Source organism: Ambystoma mexicanum, chromosome 6q, assembly GCF_040938575.1.
Source record: "Ambystoma mexicanum isolate Mex_15411 chromosome 6q, UKY_AmexF1_1, whole genome shotgun sequence".
Classification (NCBI taxonomy): Eukaryota; Metazoa; Chordata; class Amphibia; order Caudata; family Ambystomatidae; genus Ambystoma; species Ambystoma mexicanum.
In genome coordinates, this window is record NC_090937.1 from 1,590,818,685 (window position 1) to 1,590,836,376 (window position 17,692).

The following is a 17,692-nucleotide window of genomic DNA, read 5'->3' on the forward strand; positions in this document are numbered from 1 at the left end:
GAGCTATGTATTAATAAAGGGGGTGAAGAATAGATACTGAAACAGGAGATACATATATATATATAACTTGGTATTTATTAACGTATTAATGTATTATAAATATGTATTAAAAGGGGATGTAACAGGAGTCTCTGATGAGAGGTCTTTCAGTCTCTCCAACCGCCAGCTTCAATGGCCTCTCCACCTTCCAGATTGCCCTTCCAGAATCCCTGTAAGTTCCATGCAGATGTCACTATGCTACACATCCCTCTTCTTTCTAGACAAATCTTCACTCTCCATAGTCTGTTAAATACTTTGGTCTTTGATACTTTCTCCCATACCTTGATACAGAAGCTTGTATCCCAGTTGGTGCATATCTAGAATTTACTGGTAAGGAAAGGTCCTGATTTCCTCTATTTACATTAACATCAGTTTTACCCATACTCACGCCATTAGCTTTGTCATCCATTCGCATAATTCTTCCATTGTACCATACCCTTCCATCACTTGTTCTTACGGCATGTTTAAACACTTCAATAACTTGAATAGGATCAGACCACTTTATGCTTTTCACTCTCAAAGCTTCTGGAAGCTTCACTCTCACAAAACAACCTACTTGTCCCTGACGCTCCATAAGCCTTGCACATCTGCCTCCTTGATCTTGTTCACAGGAACATGTTCATTGTTAATATTTTCATTACGCCTAAATCTTTTCTTGTCATGCCATGCTTTATTACTGTACTGTCTTTGTCTTATCATATCTGCAGCATTACTGGTTACTACTCCCATATTTATCACTACACCCATCTATCCAGGACATAACTTGGTAGTTGCTTTTCAACCTCTACTCAATTCAAATGGTGATATACCAGTAGAACTGTGCAGAGTGAACCTATATGCTATAATGACATTTTTTACTGCTTCTTTCCAGCTCATTCCATTGGCCCATACCCATCTAATGGCCTCCTTGAGGATCCTGTTGCATCTTTCTACTACACCATTAGTCTGTGGGTGATACACTGCACTAGTTACATGCTTAATCGATTTTTCTTTTAAATAATCTTCCATCTCTCTCGAGACAAACTGGGGACAATTATCTGATAGGATAACTCCTGGATATCCTTCCCTACCACATACCTCTTCCATGAAATTGATAATATTTTTGGTTGTGATACTCGACATCATTTTCACTTCTGCCCACCTTGTTAAAATATCAATCATTACCACACAAAACATTTGACTTCCTTCACTCGATATCGGACCCATTATATCAATCCCTATTTTCATCTATGATCTACTCGGTACATCAGTCACAACCATTGGATACTCATTACTCACGCAACTCTTATCAAACTTATTGCAAAGGATACAGTTTCTTATGATCCTCTCGATTTCTGCATCAGATCCCGGCCACCAATATGTATTCCTTATCCTGGACTTGGTTTTGGAAATGCCTTGATGGCCTTCATGTCCCAGATCAATTATTTTCTTCCTGACGTCTTCAGGTGGTATTAGTCTGTCTCCTCTAAGCAAATACCCATCTTGTACACTCAACTCATCCCTGACGCTCCATAAGCCTTGCACATCTGCCTCCTTGATCTTGTTCACAGGAACATGTTCATTGTTAATATTTTCCATCATAAACTGTAATTTTACATCTTTACTCATGCCTTCCATCCATTCTTCCTTAGCAACAGCTGTGTCCTGTAACATACATATTATTTCTTGTTGATTTTCTTCATCTTCACTCCCACTTGCTTCTTGGACATTCGTAAGCCTAGATAAACAGTCTACAGCATAATTCCTCACTCCTGGAATATACTTAACTACTACATTGAACTCTTGCATTCTATGAACCCATCTCCGTATCCTTGCCGATACTTTGTCCAGTCCCTTGTTTATGAATAGTTCCACAAGTGGTTTGTGATCCGTGTTTATCTCAAATTGTGTTCCCCAGACAAAACTCCTGAATTTATTCACTGCCCATACAATGGCTATAGCCTCCTTTTCGATAGTTGCATACGACTTTTCTGCTCCCTTTAACAGTCTTGAGGCAAACGCAATCACTTTCTCCTCTCCATCGTGTAGTTGCGCCAACACCGCACCTAGGCCCACATTACTGGCATCAGTTGTGATCACCGTACGCTGTCCTCTTACAAAGTTCTTCAGTGCCGGTGCAGTTGTCAGAGCATTCTTTATGTAATTGAACTCCTTTTCACAATTTTCACAATTTTCACTCCATTCATATTTGACATTTATTCTGGTGAGATCCCTCAACACAGCTGTGTGATCGGCAAACCTTCTAACATATTTAGAGTAAATACTCAGCCATCCCCAAGAATGTCCTTAACTGTTCTTTGTTACTAGGTGTAGCCATATTATTGATTGCAGACATCAAGTCTGACTTGGGCATAATCCCCTGCTCAGATATAACATGGCCCAGATATTCAATTTGTTTCCTATGAATCTGACTTCTCTCTGCTCAATGTCATGCCCATTTTATGCAATTTCCTCAATGCTCCATCCAGAATTCTGTCATGCTCCACCTGATGTTTAGCAAATACAAGGATATCATCTTGAAAAAATATAATGCCCTCATCACCATCAAATATGTGATGCATGGTCTTCTGGAACACTGAAGCTGCTGATATAAGACCAAATGGCATTCTCTTATATTGGTACAAACCCTCTGGGGTTATAAACACTGTCAGATGCCGTGAGTCCTTGTGCAGCCGAATTTGGTGATATGCAGAGGTAAGGTCTAGGGTCGAAAACACTTTTGCTGACCCCATCGTTGATAGCAACTCTTGGATGTTGGGAAGCGGATGTCTCTCAGAGATGATACACTTGTTAAGTTCTCTGAGGTCAATACACACTCTCACTTTTCCCGACCTCTTCCTCACTACTACCAATGGTGATACCCATTCCGAAGCATCAATCCTTTCAATTATGCCTTGCTCTTCCAATTTCTTCAATTCACTTTTGAGCTCATCTCTCATGGCTAAAGGCACATTTCTCAGCTTCTGTGCAACCGGTTTACAATTCTCTCTGAGCTGTATCCTGTGCATAATCCCTCTCACACAGCCTATTTCCTCCTTGAACACCTCCTTCTTCACTGCCTCTGTAGACATCTCTTTGGATTCAATCACATATATAGACTCCTCAGCACTGGCATCCAATATGACCTTCAGCCATGCCTGATGCGTCCAGCTAAATAGAGGCATTGTTCCTTTTCTTGATACGTAGACTTTTCCTTTGGATCTTCTATCTTTGAAGGCCAATTTTGCCTCGAACCATCCAATAATATCTATTTTCACGCCACCATAAGCACTTGGATTAATGTATGCTTCATTAAGCCATACTGCACCAATTCTTCTCCATAACTTTTCGGGCAGCAACGTATACTTCACTCCTGAATCAGTCATCATTCTCACTGGAGCATCATTAATCATAATAATGGTCTTGGGACTCTCCAGTTCCATGCCATTCGCAGAATCACTAACAGCAAAGACGCATTCTTCCTCTTCATATTCTTCTGGACCTCCAATCCAATTCATACTTCCTTTATCGACCTTACAACACTTGGCCATATGGCCCCTTCCATTGCAGTTTTTACACATAATGTGGATAGCTGGACATTCAGGACTGTTGGCCCCGTGCATGGGACTGTCACACCTAAAGCATGTCCTAATCCTTCCTCTACCTCTCTGACTCATTTGAGGCCGTCTGTTACTCATGAACCGTCCTCTGTTGTATTCTCCATAACCACGTGCAACTCCTCTACTTTTACATCATTACTGTATCTGTAAGTGCTTTGCATCTTGGGCTCCTCCTTCCTTTTCACCACAGCATTTTGGTTGTTCCCATTATCAGCTTTTGTCATTTGAATTGCATTGATAGGATTTTCTGGCTTTAGAGTAGTACTCTTCATTCTATCCTCAAACGTCTTGACACAATTCTCCATATGTTCAACCTCTTTGGCTATACGCAGTACTACATCTAAATCAGGATTGTCTTCAGCCCAAAGTCTCTCTCTAATTTTAGCACTATTACACTCCAGCATGAATTGATCTCTGAGCCTTTCATCTAATTGTGGGCCAAATTTGCAATTCTTTGCTAACTTTCTCAGAAGAGTTATAAATTGTTCCACGCTCTCTCCACTCTCTTGCGACCTCTTGCCAAACTTATACCTTTCCAAGGTTGTACTCAATTTCTTTTCATAGTGTTTATTCAATTTGGCAACACATTTTTCATATTCATTTAAATCCCCTTCATCAGGTAAATTTGGCAAGTCCTCATACTTTTCTTGTCCTGCTGGTCCCAAAAAGTGAAGTAGTAGTTTCTCTTTGAGATCCGAGACCTTCCTGAAACCAGATATCAAAAAAAGGAAAAAAAAAAAAAAAAAAAAAAAAAAACATTGAAGGGGAATTTCAGACATTTATCCTTCGTTTTGTAAAAATCCAAAGGGATTAAATACAAAAAAAAAAAAAAAAATAAAAAAATAAAAAAAAGTGAAGTAGCAGAGACTTCTTTCTCTCTACTCTGAGCATAATACGCAAACGATTTCAGCCATCTTTTCCATGGCAAGCTTGGTTCACCAGCCTCAAGCAAGAACATGGCTGGCGGTGGAACAGTGTGCATCGCCATGTTCCTGGCAATGGGTAGATCACCTGCTCCTCTGTTGTCTATGGTTACTGCAGAGACACTTATATAGATCATAATAAGACATTTATTTTTTATTTTTCCTTCACTTCCTTATGTGGATCAGTGTTTCACCTGTAAACTGCTTCCGTCTAGAAATATCATTCAATAACATATAAGTTATGATCCTCTTCACTTATCTTCGTTTCCAATTTCTTTTTATTTTTTTCTACATATAGCAGTACTGGGACGAGTAGGAGCAGGAGCAGATCACTCGATCCTAATTCAACCCTTTTTAAAAAAAATATTTTTTCACACGTGCGATCACTCGCACTGCTGCACTCTGCAATTGTATTGTTCATCAAAAGTACATGTGCCGTATGCTTTGATGCCTTTACAATACAGCGGCCGCTTTAATCGCAACCGTTTTATGAGGCCACCCGACACAATATGGCCGCACATACGCAGCACACGTCACGGCATTGCGGGTACTTTCCTTTAACGGATCAGCTTTCCTACACACTGCGAGCTCGCGATCAGCTCTGGACTGTGTGTATATTCAAAGCGCGGCTCGAGGTGCCCACGCGCATATCAACAGACCCCGTAAGTCGCTACTCGAGCACTTATATGATTCAATGACTGCTCGTTCTCGCTATAAGCTCACTTTTTCGTTATAAATCATGCACACAAGCAGGGTTCTTGGCAGCCTCACCTGCAAACTTTCATTTTCTCCAATCCGATCAAAGACTGCCGTTCCAAACTTCCTCGTCGCCACATGAAGCATAGATACTGAAACAGGGGTTACATATATATATATATATATATATATATGTAAAAAAAGGACTGGAAACCAATCCGGGTTACATCGGCACTCCGGCTATGATGAAAGCGAAAGGCTGGATGTCTCCAATAAATCCACACACAGGCTTGTGTACCGTGCAGTCAAAGTGTCCTTTATTATTTAAAATACATGGACAAAGGAGGCAGCAACGGTCTTGGATGCAAGAAAGGAACGACGCGTTTCACCCTACTCGGGCTTCGTCTGGTATATGACATAGAGAGAGGACTGTAGTATTATAGAGAAAAGTATATGAGTCCTTTTTCAATGTTGTGCACTTAAGTAAGGTAACAAGTAGTAGACAAGAATGCAGCCATGTTGGAACCTGCATGACCACCCATTTCAGTGCATTCATGAGAGACACGGTGTTTTTATAAACACTGTAGCAATTCGAAACATTTTTGTCTGATCAAACCAATTATCCCATGTGGGTAAGGGATGGACAAAATGCCTGAAATTACTGATATAAAATGGTGTATTTTCATCCTAGGGTTTGCCAATGTCAATGAAATTAGGAGAGACGATCGTGCATCATCTTCTAATGTACTGGGTTTGTTTAATTCAGCCCAAGTGGGCCGACACAGTGTCTCAGCATGAACTGAAATGTGCTGTCAAAAAAGTTTACAAAATACATGTTGCAGACATCAAAATTGAAATATGCAGATGTTTCATAAGTAATAAAGTGCTGTGTGCTATGTAAACATTGAAGGACTATTAATTGACAAAGTGCTGAGTGCTATCAATAAAGTGCATAATATAAAGTACATATTGCAAAATCGCAAGTGGTTGGTAATTTGATCTAGGGGCTGTATGTAACCCTTGCGGGTGCCTCTATGGTATGCTCTATCCTACTCTGATCTCATCACCTCCATAGAAATTGAATGAAAAACGGTAAAAGGCGCTAAAAGACGTTTAACAAAACGCTACAAAACACAGGAAGGGGTAAGGGGTAAGGAAAGGGGGGAGAGGGAGAGAGAAAGGAGGGGCATAAAACTATCATTAATATATATCATAAGTATCAAAAATATTAATATTAAAACACATAAATTGATCTAATACAGCGCAAATGGGCAGTGTGTTACCCTCGCGGGCGCCCATATGCTGTGACTTAAGGCTGTATGTAACCCTTGCGGGTGCCTCATATATCGGTCGATTCCGCTGTGCATAACTGTACTAAGAAAAGACATGCGGTCCATGATATATATTGTGAATATTCATAATAAAACACACAGGTTGGTCTAATATATACACATAGGCAGTGTGTTACCCTTGCGGCGTCTATATATTGTGACTGTGCCAACCTGTATATTTAGCAATGTGGTAAAAAGTAATTAATGCAGATGCAAGAATAAATGTTGCCTTTTCAAATTGTTAAAAGGACATATTTTGAAAGAAGTTAAGGTGCTTGATGTTGTATGTTAAAATTACACCTTATAATTCAAGTACAAACAATTTAAAATATAATAAAATCCACAATGTATGAATATATCATTTGATGAAAAAATGGAACCTACAACTTAAGATTAAGGTGCATAGTGCTGGATGTCACATTCATGTGTCAGTGTTCTATGCCTAAAGTTTTTAGTGGATATGGGACATGATATTTTTAACATTCAAATTATTGCCCTCTCTCATACTTCAATCCCATCGGTTACATTTAAAACAATCCTGCGGTAGATACACGTTGTTTTGAGGAGACTTGCGATACGATTGACAACTAAATGATAAATGCACTTTACATATTGATAAAAACAGCACTTGGTAAAGGTAAAGATAAAACATCCTCTCCCTTGGCTAAATTGCTAATTTAAAATGATTAGTGATGTAAAAGAACACACAAACAAAGTGAAAAGTGCTTGCAGGGAAAACCGTGTATGGATGCTTAGGCGTCCGAGTTAGCCTCAGTTTCCTAAAAACCTTGTTTCATTGTGCATACACACCAAATAAACAAAATATACAAAAATATACTAAAAATACAGAATATATATATACAGAAATTTCAAAAATGCGGAATGTTTAGAAAGGTTGGGAAGTGTCACGCCGCCCAACCCGGGCTTGTTCCAGCCCACTTACCTGATGCGGCGTGCCACGCTTTGGAGGGTTTACCCCCGCTTTCGCCTGGGGGGTACGGGGCGGTCCTGGGTACCGGTTGCTCCTGGATCTTCGGGACGCTTGGCTCGCGCGTACGCGGTCGGCCGCTCCGGGTCCAGCGCTCTTCCGGGTTCCCGGGGCGTGCCGTTCCGCGCATGCGCGGCCGTCCCCTTCCCGCTTTCCGCGCATGCGCGGTACACGATGCTCTCGGCTCCCGGCCGATTTGCGGCCCAAGCCTCGCTTTGGGCCTCCCAGCACCTGGGAAACAGCACGGCTTGCGTTCCAAGCCTCCCGGGTGTGGGAGGCCCTACTTAAGGAGCCCGGCGGTTTGATCAAACCGCGTCTCAACGTGGTCTGACCGGATCGTTGTTTTGCTCTTGCCTTGAACTGAGTTCCGCTCTGTCCTGCCTGGTTTTTCCAGTCCCTTCTGTATAGACCTGCCCTTCCTTGCCCGGGTCGGGGGTCTCCCTGGTTCCCTTCTCCTTGCTCCCTTCCTGCTGGGGTGGTTCCCCCCTTCTCAGTTGTTCTCTGTTCCTTCCTCTGGGTTCTTGGTCCTCCTTGGTTCCCTTGCCTTCCCGCCTTCCCTTGCATTCTGCTGCCTCCTGGATTCCTGCTCCTGGATTCGACTTGCAACTCTTCTTGCTCCAGTTGTCTGCAGAGAACTTCTAGCCAAAGACTATCAGGCTCCCCCTGTCAGTGCTTGCACTGTCCTGATGCCACATTAATCAGGGGTGAGCTAAACCTGTGGCATTGCGAGCTGTTTCACCTCCAGTCCAATATCCATTTGGACGGGAGTTTGGCTGGTTCCTTGTGTCACTCTCACATCACCACAGAACTTCTGGCATTCTGGCATCGTCTACTAAGCCGACTTCCGGACGAACAGGTACGCTGCGCCCTAGTGACGCCATCTTTAACAGATTGAGACGCCAGGCTTCAGGCTCTTCTGAATCGGAGATGGATGAGGACACCAGTCTTCGTGATGAGATGCAGGCCTTATGTGCTGAGATGATTGCCCTCTGCCAGGAGAACCAAACCCTACGCCAGATGGTAACCCAGAGCTCAAATGTTGTTCCTCCACCTGAGAGCGCTATGGCAAACACCACTCCCATGGAGACCCCAGACGTGTGGGGGAATTCTGCAATCATTGCCGGATACATTTCCTGTATCGTTCAGCCCACTTCAATAACGATAGAGCCAAGATTGGATATATTTTGGGCAATTTGTCTGGCAACGCTCTTGCTTGGGTGACACCGCTTGTGGTTTCTAACAGTCCCATTCTCAGCGATTTTGTGGCCTTTGAAAAGGCATTTCTGGAAGTGTTTCAGTCCCCCAATCTGGCTTCAGCAGCACAGAACCAGTTAATGGATTTAAAACAAGCCAACACAGACATAATCTCTTATATAGGCCGTTTTCGCCAACTAGCAACTGATTCCCAATGGCCTGAGATGACACAGAAGACCTTGTTTCGCCGTGGGTTAAGAGAAGAGTACAAGGACGAGCTGTTACACATTCCTGAACCCGAAGCTCTACAGAAGCTCATTGAACAGGTGCTAAAGATTGATCAGAGATTGGCTGAGAGAAGAGGCGAAAGGCGCCGCTTTGAGAAATCGGACCTCAGACCTCCAATTCCGCCTGCTGGGACACCAGTGTCCTCGAACACCACTCAAGAACCTATGCAGCTAGGCACTGTAAGAGGCCCTTTGTCTGAGGAAGAAAAGAAGCGGAGGAGAAGCCAACGTCTATGTTTGTACTGCGGAGCCGCAGGTCATTTTCTGGGTACTTGTCCTCTACGACCAATCAAGAAAGGGGGAAACTAGGTGACCTGTCGTGCTCCGGAAAGGCCCCGACAGGTCTGATTAAACCACCAGTCCTTTCCTGCCCTGAATCTGTGTTTCCACCCATGTTGCCTGCAGTCCTAATGATTCTGAAGGTCAGTCTCAAGTGGCTGAATAAGACAGTCGAGATCCATGGGTTATTGGATTGTGGGGCCTCTGGGAACTACATCGATGAGCGCTTTGCCATCAAAAACGGCATACCATTGCTTACCAAAGAAGAAGCGATTCCAGTAAAGTCATTGATGGAACCCCATTGGCTTCTGGCCCCATACGACTACATACTGTGGGTATGTTGTTACGCATCAAAGGACATGAGGAGAGAATCGCGCTGGATGTTATAAGGACACCTTCATATCAAGTGGTCTTGGGGCTACCTTGGCTTCAGCGACACAACCCCACAATAAACTGGGAGACACGTACTCTGGAGTTCACCTCCTCTTTTTGCCTTCAAGAATGCTGTAGCCCTAACACGTCCTCAGAGACGTCCGTCTCGACAGCCTTAGTCCCAGGTAGAGAATCATCTGGTTTGTGTTCCTTGTCTATGATACCGTCTGAATATGCTGACTTGATGTCAGTATTCTCCGAACCAGGGGATTCGCACTGCCGCCTCACAGGCCTTTTGACTGCTCTATAGACTTGGTTTCCGGAGCCGTGATGCCACATGGAAAGGTGAATGCCCTCACCCAGTCTGAAAAACAGGTCCTCCGGGATTATCTCGAAGATTGCATCAAGAAAGGATACATCGTTCCTTCCAAGTCACCTGCAGGTTTCCCATTGTTTTTTGTGAAGAAAAAGGAAGGCTCTTTACGGCCTTGTATTGACTACCGCCAACTGAACGACATCACCCTTAAAGACAGGTACCCATTACCATTGATCCAGAATATCATGGAGTCCTTACGTTCAGCCAGGGTCTTTACTAAATTAGACCTCCGCGGAGCCTATCATCTCGTAAGAATCAAAGAGGGAGTTGAATGGAAGACGGCTTTCAAGACACCTTTCGGGCACTATGAATACAGGGTAATGCCCTTTGGGCTGTGTAACGCCCCGGCTGTCTTCCAACGGTTTATGGACTATGTTTTCAGCGACTTAATTGGCATCTCTGTTTGGGTGTATTTAGATGATATCTTGATCTACTCCGACAACCTAGAGGAACACATCTCCCACGTTCGTGTAGTTCTTCAACGATTGTTACAACATCATCTGTTTGCCAAGGCTGAGAAATGTTCCTTTCATCGGAATGAGATGGAATTCCTGGGATATGTAATCACTGGTACAGGAATTAGCATGGATTCTGGTAAGGTCCGGGCTATTCAGAACTGGAAACAACCACAGGACGTGAGATCACCTCAGCAATTTCTGGGATTCGCAAACTTTTATCGGCGTTTCATTCCGCAATTTTCACGTCTCACAGCTCCATTGACGCGTCTGACCAGTGTGAAGATACCCTACCTCTGGGATACTGAGGCATCAGTGGCGTTTGATGCCTTGAAGTCTGCATTCTGTACTGCACCTGTACTTTGTCACCCCAATGATGAGATGCCTCACATCGTCGAAGCCGATGCTTCCAGCTTTGCTGTGGGCGCAGTCCTGTTGCAGAAACATCCCTCTATGGGTGACGAACATCCTGTGGCCTATTACTCACACAAACTCTCTCCTTGCGAACAGAACTACTCAGTCATAGAAAGAGAGCTATTGGCAATCAAGACAGCGTTTGAGGAATGGAGGCATCATTTGCTTGGTGGTCGCTTTTCAGTAGAAGTCCGCACCGACCACCGCAACCTGTAGTACTTGCGATCTTTGCAGTGTCATACCGCCCGTCAAGCTCGATGGGCCTTTTTTTTCTCCCACTACGATTTCAACATCACGTACATTCCTAGTGCCCGGAACTTAAAAGCCGATGCTTTATCCCGCTCCTTGGAAAGAGAGGTGGAGGAGGTCAACCAACCCATTCCGTTGATTTCCCCCAAGCACTTTCTTCTCAGGATCTCTCCCCATTTGCAGAAGATCTTCCAAGAGACTCAGACAGACCCAGACCGCACCAATCTACTGAAACGTCCACAAATCACGGAACGTGAAGGTTTTCTTTTCTTCCTACACCGGTTGTACATAGCATCGAGATCTCTTCGCTTGGACATTCTCCATGGGTTCCATGATTCGCAAGTAGGAGGTCATCGTGGCATCAAGGCGACCTAGGAGTTGATTGCCAGGCAGTTCTGGTGGCCGGGTTGGGCTAAGGAAACCAAACTATACGTGGAGAGCTGCCCAGTTTGCGCCCAGACCAAAACGCCCAGGAGAAGACCTTTGGGGTTGCTCAGACCCACTGAACTACCACCCTATCCCTGGCATACCATAGCCACTGATTTCATCGTCGAGCTTCCACCATCAGAGGGACACACCTGCATCATGGTAGTGGTGGATTGTTTCACTAAGTCTGCGCATTTCATTCCCTTTTCCAGGATTCCTACTTCCTCTCAAATGGCTTTGGCTTTTCTGCATCACATCTACCGTTTACATGGGTTACCAGAGAAGATCATTTCGGATCGTGGGTCTCAGTTCCTCTCCTCCTTTTGGCATCAGTTGTGCAGCCACCTTGGAATAGGCAGAGCTCTGAGTTCGGGTTATCACCCGCAAACTAATGGGCAGACTGAAAGAACGAATCAGACCTTGGAGCAATACTTACGTTACTACGCTAACGCCACCCAATCCAACTGGATGAAGTACCTGGATTTGGCGGACGTTTCCTACAACAATGCAACCCACGCGGCCACTGGTGTCAGTCCTTATATTTGCTCTACCGGACAGCATCCTAACCTGTTTCCCTTTTGTCCTGTGCCACCCAGTGCCGTCCCATCGGCTGACCAGATGATCCGCGTTATCCAGAAGCAGCATGATTTGGCTCGGAGTGCCCTGGCAGATGCACAACAGCGCATGAGGGAGCAGGCTAACCGGGGAAGGACCATTGAACCCAGATTTCAGGTGGGAGATCAGGTTTGGTTGTCGTCCAAGAGCTTACCTGTACGTAATCTGCCCACTAAACTGGCACCTCGGTTTTTTGGGCCTTTCAAGATTTCCAAGTGCATATCTGCAGTAGCTTTTCGATTGGTATTGCCCCAATCTTGGCGGGTACACCCAGTCTTTCACTTTTCCCTGTTAAAACCCTTTGTGAAAGACACGTTTGGACTTTCCAGCCCACGCCCAGCCTCAATCCAGGTTCAGGGGGTTCCGGAATTCGAATTGCAGGAGATATGTGACTCCCGGATTCGTCGAGGTGTGCTCCAGTTTCTGGTAGATTGGAAGGGTTATCCTGCTTGTGACCGTACCTGGGAACCGCACGGTTTCGTGCATGCACCTCGCCTTGTCCGTGACTTTTTTCTCCGGTTTCCTTGGAAGCCTGGGGCCCCGGGTCTTTCTGGGAGGGGGCATGGTGTCACGCAGCCCAACCCGGGTTTGTTCCAGCCCATACCTGATGCAGCGTGCCACGCCTTGGAGGGTTTACCCCCGCTTTCGCCTGGGGGGTACGGGGCGGTCCTGGGTACCGGTTGCTCCTGGATCTTCGGGACGCTTGGTCTCGCGCGTACGCAGTCGGCCGCTCCGGGTCCTGCGCTCTTCCGGGTTCCCAGGGCGTGCCGTTCCGCGCATGCGCGGCCTACCCCTTCCCGCTTTCCGCGCATGTGCGGTACACGATGCTCTCGGCTCCCGGCCGATTTGCGGCCCAAGCCTAGCTTTGGGCCTCCCAGCACCTGGGAAACAGCACGGCTTGCGTTCCAAGCCTCCCGGGTGTGGGAGGCCCTACTTAAGGAGCCCGGCGGTTTGATCAAACCGCGTCTCAACGTAGTCTGACCGGATCATTGTTTTGCTCTTGCCTTGACCTGAGTTCCGCTCTGTCCTGCCTGGTTTTTCCAGTCCCTTCTGTATAGACCTGCCCTTCCTTGCCCGGGTAGGGGGTCTCCATGGTTCCCTTCTCCTTGCTCCCTTCCTGCTGGGGTGGTTCCCCCCTTCTCAGTTGTTCTCTGTTCCTTCCTCTGGGTTCTTGGTCCTCCTTGGTTCTCTTGCCTTCCCTGCCTCCTGGATTCTGCTGCCTCCTGGATTCCTGCTCCTGGATTCGACTCGCAACTCTTCTTGCTCCATTTGTCTGCAGAGAACTTCTAGCCAAAGACTATCAGGCTCCCCCTGTCAGTGCTTGCACTGTCCTGATGCCACATTAATCAGGGGTGAGCTAAACCTGTGGCATTGGGAGCTGGTTAACCTCCAGTCCAGTATCCATTTGGACGGGAGTTGGGCTGGTTCCTAGTGTCACTCTCACATCACCACAGAACTTCTGGCATTCTGGCATCGTCTACTAAGCCGACTTCTGGACGAACAGGTACGCTGCGCCCTAGTGACGCCATCTTTAACAGGAAGGGCTCAGGTCTATCAATGATTGAGATTTTGGAGTCTTTGAATGTTTAGGATCCCAAAAATGCATATAATTCTTCATCACGATTGTGACCTCCTGGATACTTGGTATTAAAATCTACTATATATCTAGATTCCATTTGTCTGAGTATTCGCAGTCAGTCCCCACCTCTTGGCTGAATTTTAGCTGAGTCAATAATGAAATACTTAAAAGAACTGATATCATTTTGATGTACCTCTTTGAAGTGTTTGGCAAGTGGGTAGGACATATCATGATTTTTGATTGCACGTAGATGTTGCAATATTCTTAGCCTGGCTTCTAGTTTAGTGCTACCTACATACCATAAATTGCAGGAACAAACAATCACATAAATGGCAAATTGTGTAAAGCATCTCAGATCTTGTTTGATTTTAACTTCTTTCTTCGTCCAAGGATGTAAGAACATTTTCATGTTTATTCCATGGCGACATGCTTTACATTTAGCACAGGTAAAAAAACACGATATTTCGGTAGGCAGCCAGGTGTTAGTACTTTGTTTGGGCGATCGGAACATGCTAGGTGATAGTTTACTTTGTATAGAAGGTGGTTTTCTATAAGTCACAGTGGCATGTGTTGGCAAGTGTGAACTGATGTCCTGGTCTCGTTTCAGGAGATGCCAATGTTTCTTTAAGATCTGTTTAGTTTCCTTTGCTCCAGAGTTGAAAGTGGTAATAAATCTGAATGCGCAATATTCATACAGTTGATCCTTTGTTGAATTTTTGATTGTGCTTCTTTTAGCTAGAATCATCTCTCGGGTTTTTTTGCAGGTTTGATCGTAGGCTTTGTTTATAACTGTTTTCTTATAGCCTCGGATTGAGAATCTAGCCGCAGTTTTTTTGGCATTTTCTTCCCATGTTTCATTCTCGCTACAGTTTCTTTTTACCCGTAAGAACTCTCCGTATGGAATACTGTCTTTGAGACATTGTGGGTGCGCACTGGTTGCATGTAATAGTGTGTTAGTACTTGTTTCTTTTCTGTGCAGTTCTGTGCTTATGCTGTTTCCGATGATTTTCACCTTAATGTCTAAATAAACTATTTCTGTTTTACTGTTCCGTAAATTGTAAATTCTGCTGATTTTGATTCAGAATATGAAAAAAAGGTTATCCATTCAGTGTTCGTCCCACTCCAAATAATAAATAAATCATCAATGTATCTTTGCCACATAATTATTTTATCTGTGTGTTCTTTGTAGTTGTCATTATGAAAAAGGTCTTCTTCCCATGCACCCATGTATAGATTGGCAAAGGTAGGAGCCACTGCTGTGCCCATTGCCGTGCCACAGATTTGATTATAATATTTGAAATCAAACATAAAGGTGTTGTGTGTTAAAATGAAAGAAAGCATATCCAAGAGCATAATAGAGTGTTCTCGAAAACTCAACGATCTAGTTGACAGGAAACATTTGACTGCTTGCAAACCTTTTGAATGAGTAATGCATGTATAAAGGGAAACAACATCCAACGTAACCAGAAGAAAGTTAGATTGCCAAGGAATATGTGCAATCTGGTTCAAAAATGCTGTGGTATCTTTTGTATATGAAGGTAAAGTTTCCACAAAGGGGAACAAAAAGTTATCAACAAATTTGGAGGTATTTTCAAATAAAGAGTCTATTGATGCCACAATGGGTCTTCCAGGTGGTCTAATCATGGATTTATGAATTTTCGGTATAAAGTGTATGATTGGAGTTTTGGGATGGTCTTTGGTAAGATATTGTTTCTCTTTAATGGTAATGAGTTCCAAAATATACCATCGGTCCACCATGATGTCATATTGTACTTTATACTCTGGGTAGGGGTTACAGGGCAGTTTAACATAATTACTAGTATCATTTAACTGCCGAGCTGCTTCTATCTGATAGTCCTTGGTGTTAAAGACTACCACATTTCCACCTTTGTCCGAGGATCTGATAATGATCGATGTGCCGGCTTGTAAATTTTCCATAGCTGGATGTTGCGATCTCGTCAAATTCTGAACTGTGCTTCGTCTGATCGTCATTTTTTTGAGGTCATCTATAACAAGATCTTCAACTAGATCTATCGTAGGACAAAATAGATTGGAGGGATTGAATTTGGACTTGTTTTTCATGCCACTGGGAGCTGCCATACAGGTATCTATTTCTGTTGGTAATTCGATTTGCCACTCATCTTGTACTGCATGTTGAGGAGTCTGAGTAATCTCCTTCTCTCCCAAGTATATATAAAACTTGGTATTTATTGACGTATTCAGGTATTATAAATATGTATTAAAAGGGGATGTAACAGGAGTCTCTGAAGAGAGGTCTTTCAGTCCTCCAACCGCCAGCTTCAATGGCCTCTCCACCTTCCAGATTCCCTTTCCAGAATCCCTGTAAATTCCATGCAGATGTCACTATGCTACAGGGGGCATATATGACAGGGAAGCCCGAGCAGTATACCTCATCTCGGTTGAGTCTGTGAGACGTGGGGGGCCCAGGGTTTACAGAGCGGAGCGCCACAGTGGGGGCCAGGGATTCCCCCACTGAGATACAACAGTGACCATCTTGGAATGGCGACTGTGTTTCTGCATCCCACACAAAACAGAAACGTTTCTCACTTCTCTTAAGTTTTGCAGCATTTTTTAACGACTGAAACGCACCAATCTACGAGGTACATATATTCAAAATTATATTTAAAATGTTCGCAATATATCAATATTGGTTTATATTTTTAACGCTTTACGTACAATTGTTGTACTGAGCAGCTGGTAACAGCAAATATGATTTTAGCCTGAAGGAGTTTGGATCGGCCTTTTCTTACGTCGTGTTCGCGCCTGCCTCTGCTTCCAAGACTCTTTCCGATATAACTGAAAACCAGACCGGGCTTGCTCAAGTCCCATGTTTATGTCTACGTTTAGTAGCACGTCGTCCTTCTTTTGTTTCAAACACTGGTTTCTTTCATATTGTGTTTGCAAAGGCCACGCCCAATTCCCGCCCTATGCTCCCGCTTCCCAGATGCCGGTATCTGGCAGGGAGCGCGCGTCCATAGCAACCACTCCTAGCAACGCCGGCCACTGCATGGAGCATGCGTGCCTGGTCCTTCGGCTTGCTTCCTGGGCTTCCAATGTCCAGGAGGGCGGCACTGCGCATGCTCAGGACTGACACTTGTGTACTTGCCAAGCTGGAGACACTGTGAGATCTAGGGGCTGGCTGCAGAAGTATGGACCCTCAAAAGGAGGGAACGGGGCGTCCGGATGACCAGGAGACAGAGAGCCCCCCAGAACCGGTGAGCATGAAGCCATGGAGTTCAGGGGACACTGGCTCTTCGTGGTCCCTGTGGGCAGTGCTACTGACCGTCTTGTGTATTGTCTGCTGTGGAGCAGGGTCTCACAAACAGCACCACGGATTTGCAGGTTTTTTGGGATTGGTCTACTTCGGGTCGCCGGGCACCACCCGGTGTTATGCATTGTCTATTGCACGTGAAGTTAGCACCCCTAAACAGAAATAATTCATTTTTGGGGACATTGCACACAACTTGTGTTGTCCCATCCCTGTCGCGCGTTTCTGATGTGATCTTTGCATTCTGTTAGGTCTGGTCTAGTGTTCTATTCACGAATAGGAAAAGCACAATTTCACGCACCGGAAGGCGAAGACAAAACCTGGAAGATCTACTCATGGCAACTTCAGGAACGTGTTATAGAAGCTCTGGTCTTAAACTGCAGCTCTGTGTGTCACTGTACCTGTAGTGCTCCTCCAACGCTCTCCCTTTGGGCCTGTTCAACGGGGTCCTATGTCCCATAATATTGAAGGAGAGCAGTGGGGTGGTCTTTACTGGACGATAAGATCAGGTATGTGTGTGGAGTGATATACAAGATCTGAAAATTCCAGTTATCGGATGATAGTAGTTAATTAAAAAAAAG

At 44.7% G+C, this 17,692-nt stretch overlaps 1 protein-coding gene across 2 annotated transcripts in view; it reads left to right on the forward strand.

The window, feature by feature from the left end:
- Window positions 1-16,838: 16,838 nt before the first annotated feature.
- Window positions 16,839-17,692, forward strand: part of ALMS1 (ALMS1 centrosome and basal body associated protein) — a 417,466-nt gene continuing 416,612 nt past the window's right edge. For both annotated transcript variants that reach the window (XM_069632315.1, XM_069632316.1), the window contains exon 1: window positions 16,839-17,058. In XM_069632315.1, the coding sequence (XP_069488416.1) occupies window positions 16,993-17,058 (66 nt within the window). In that variant the 5' untranslated portion in view covers window positions 16,839-16,992. The remainder of the gene's footprint in view (window positions 17,059-17,692) is intronic.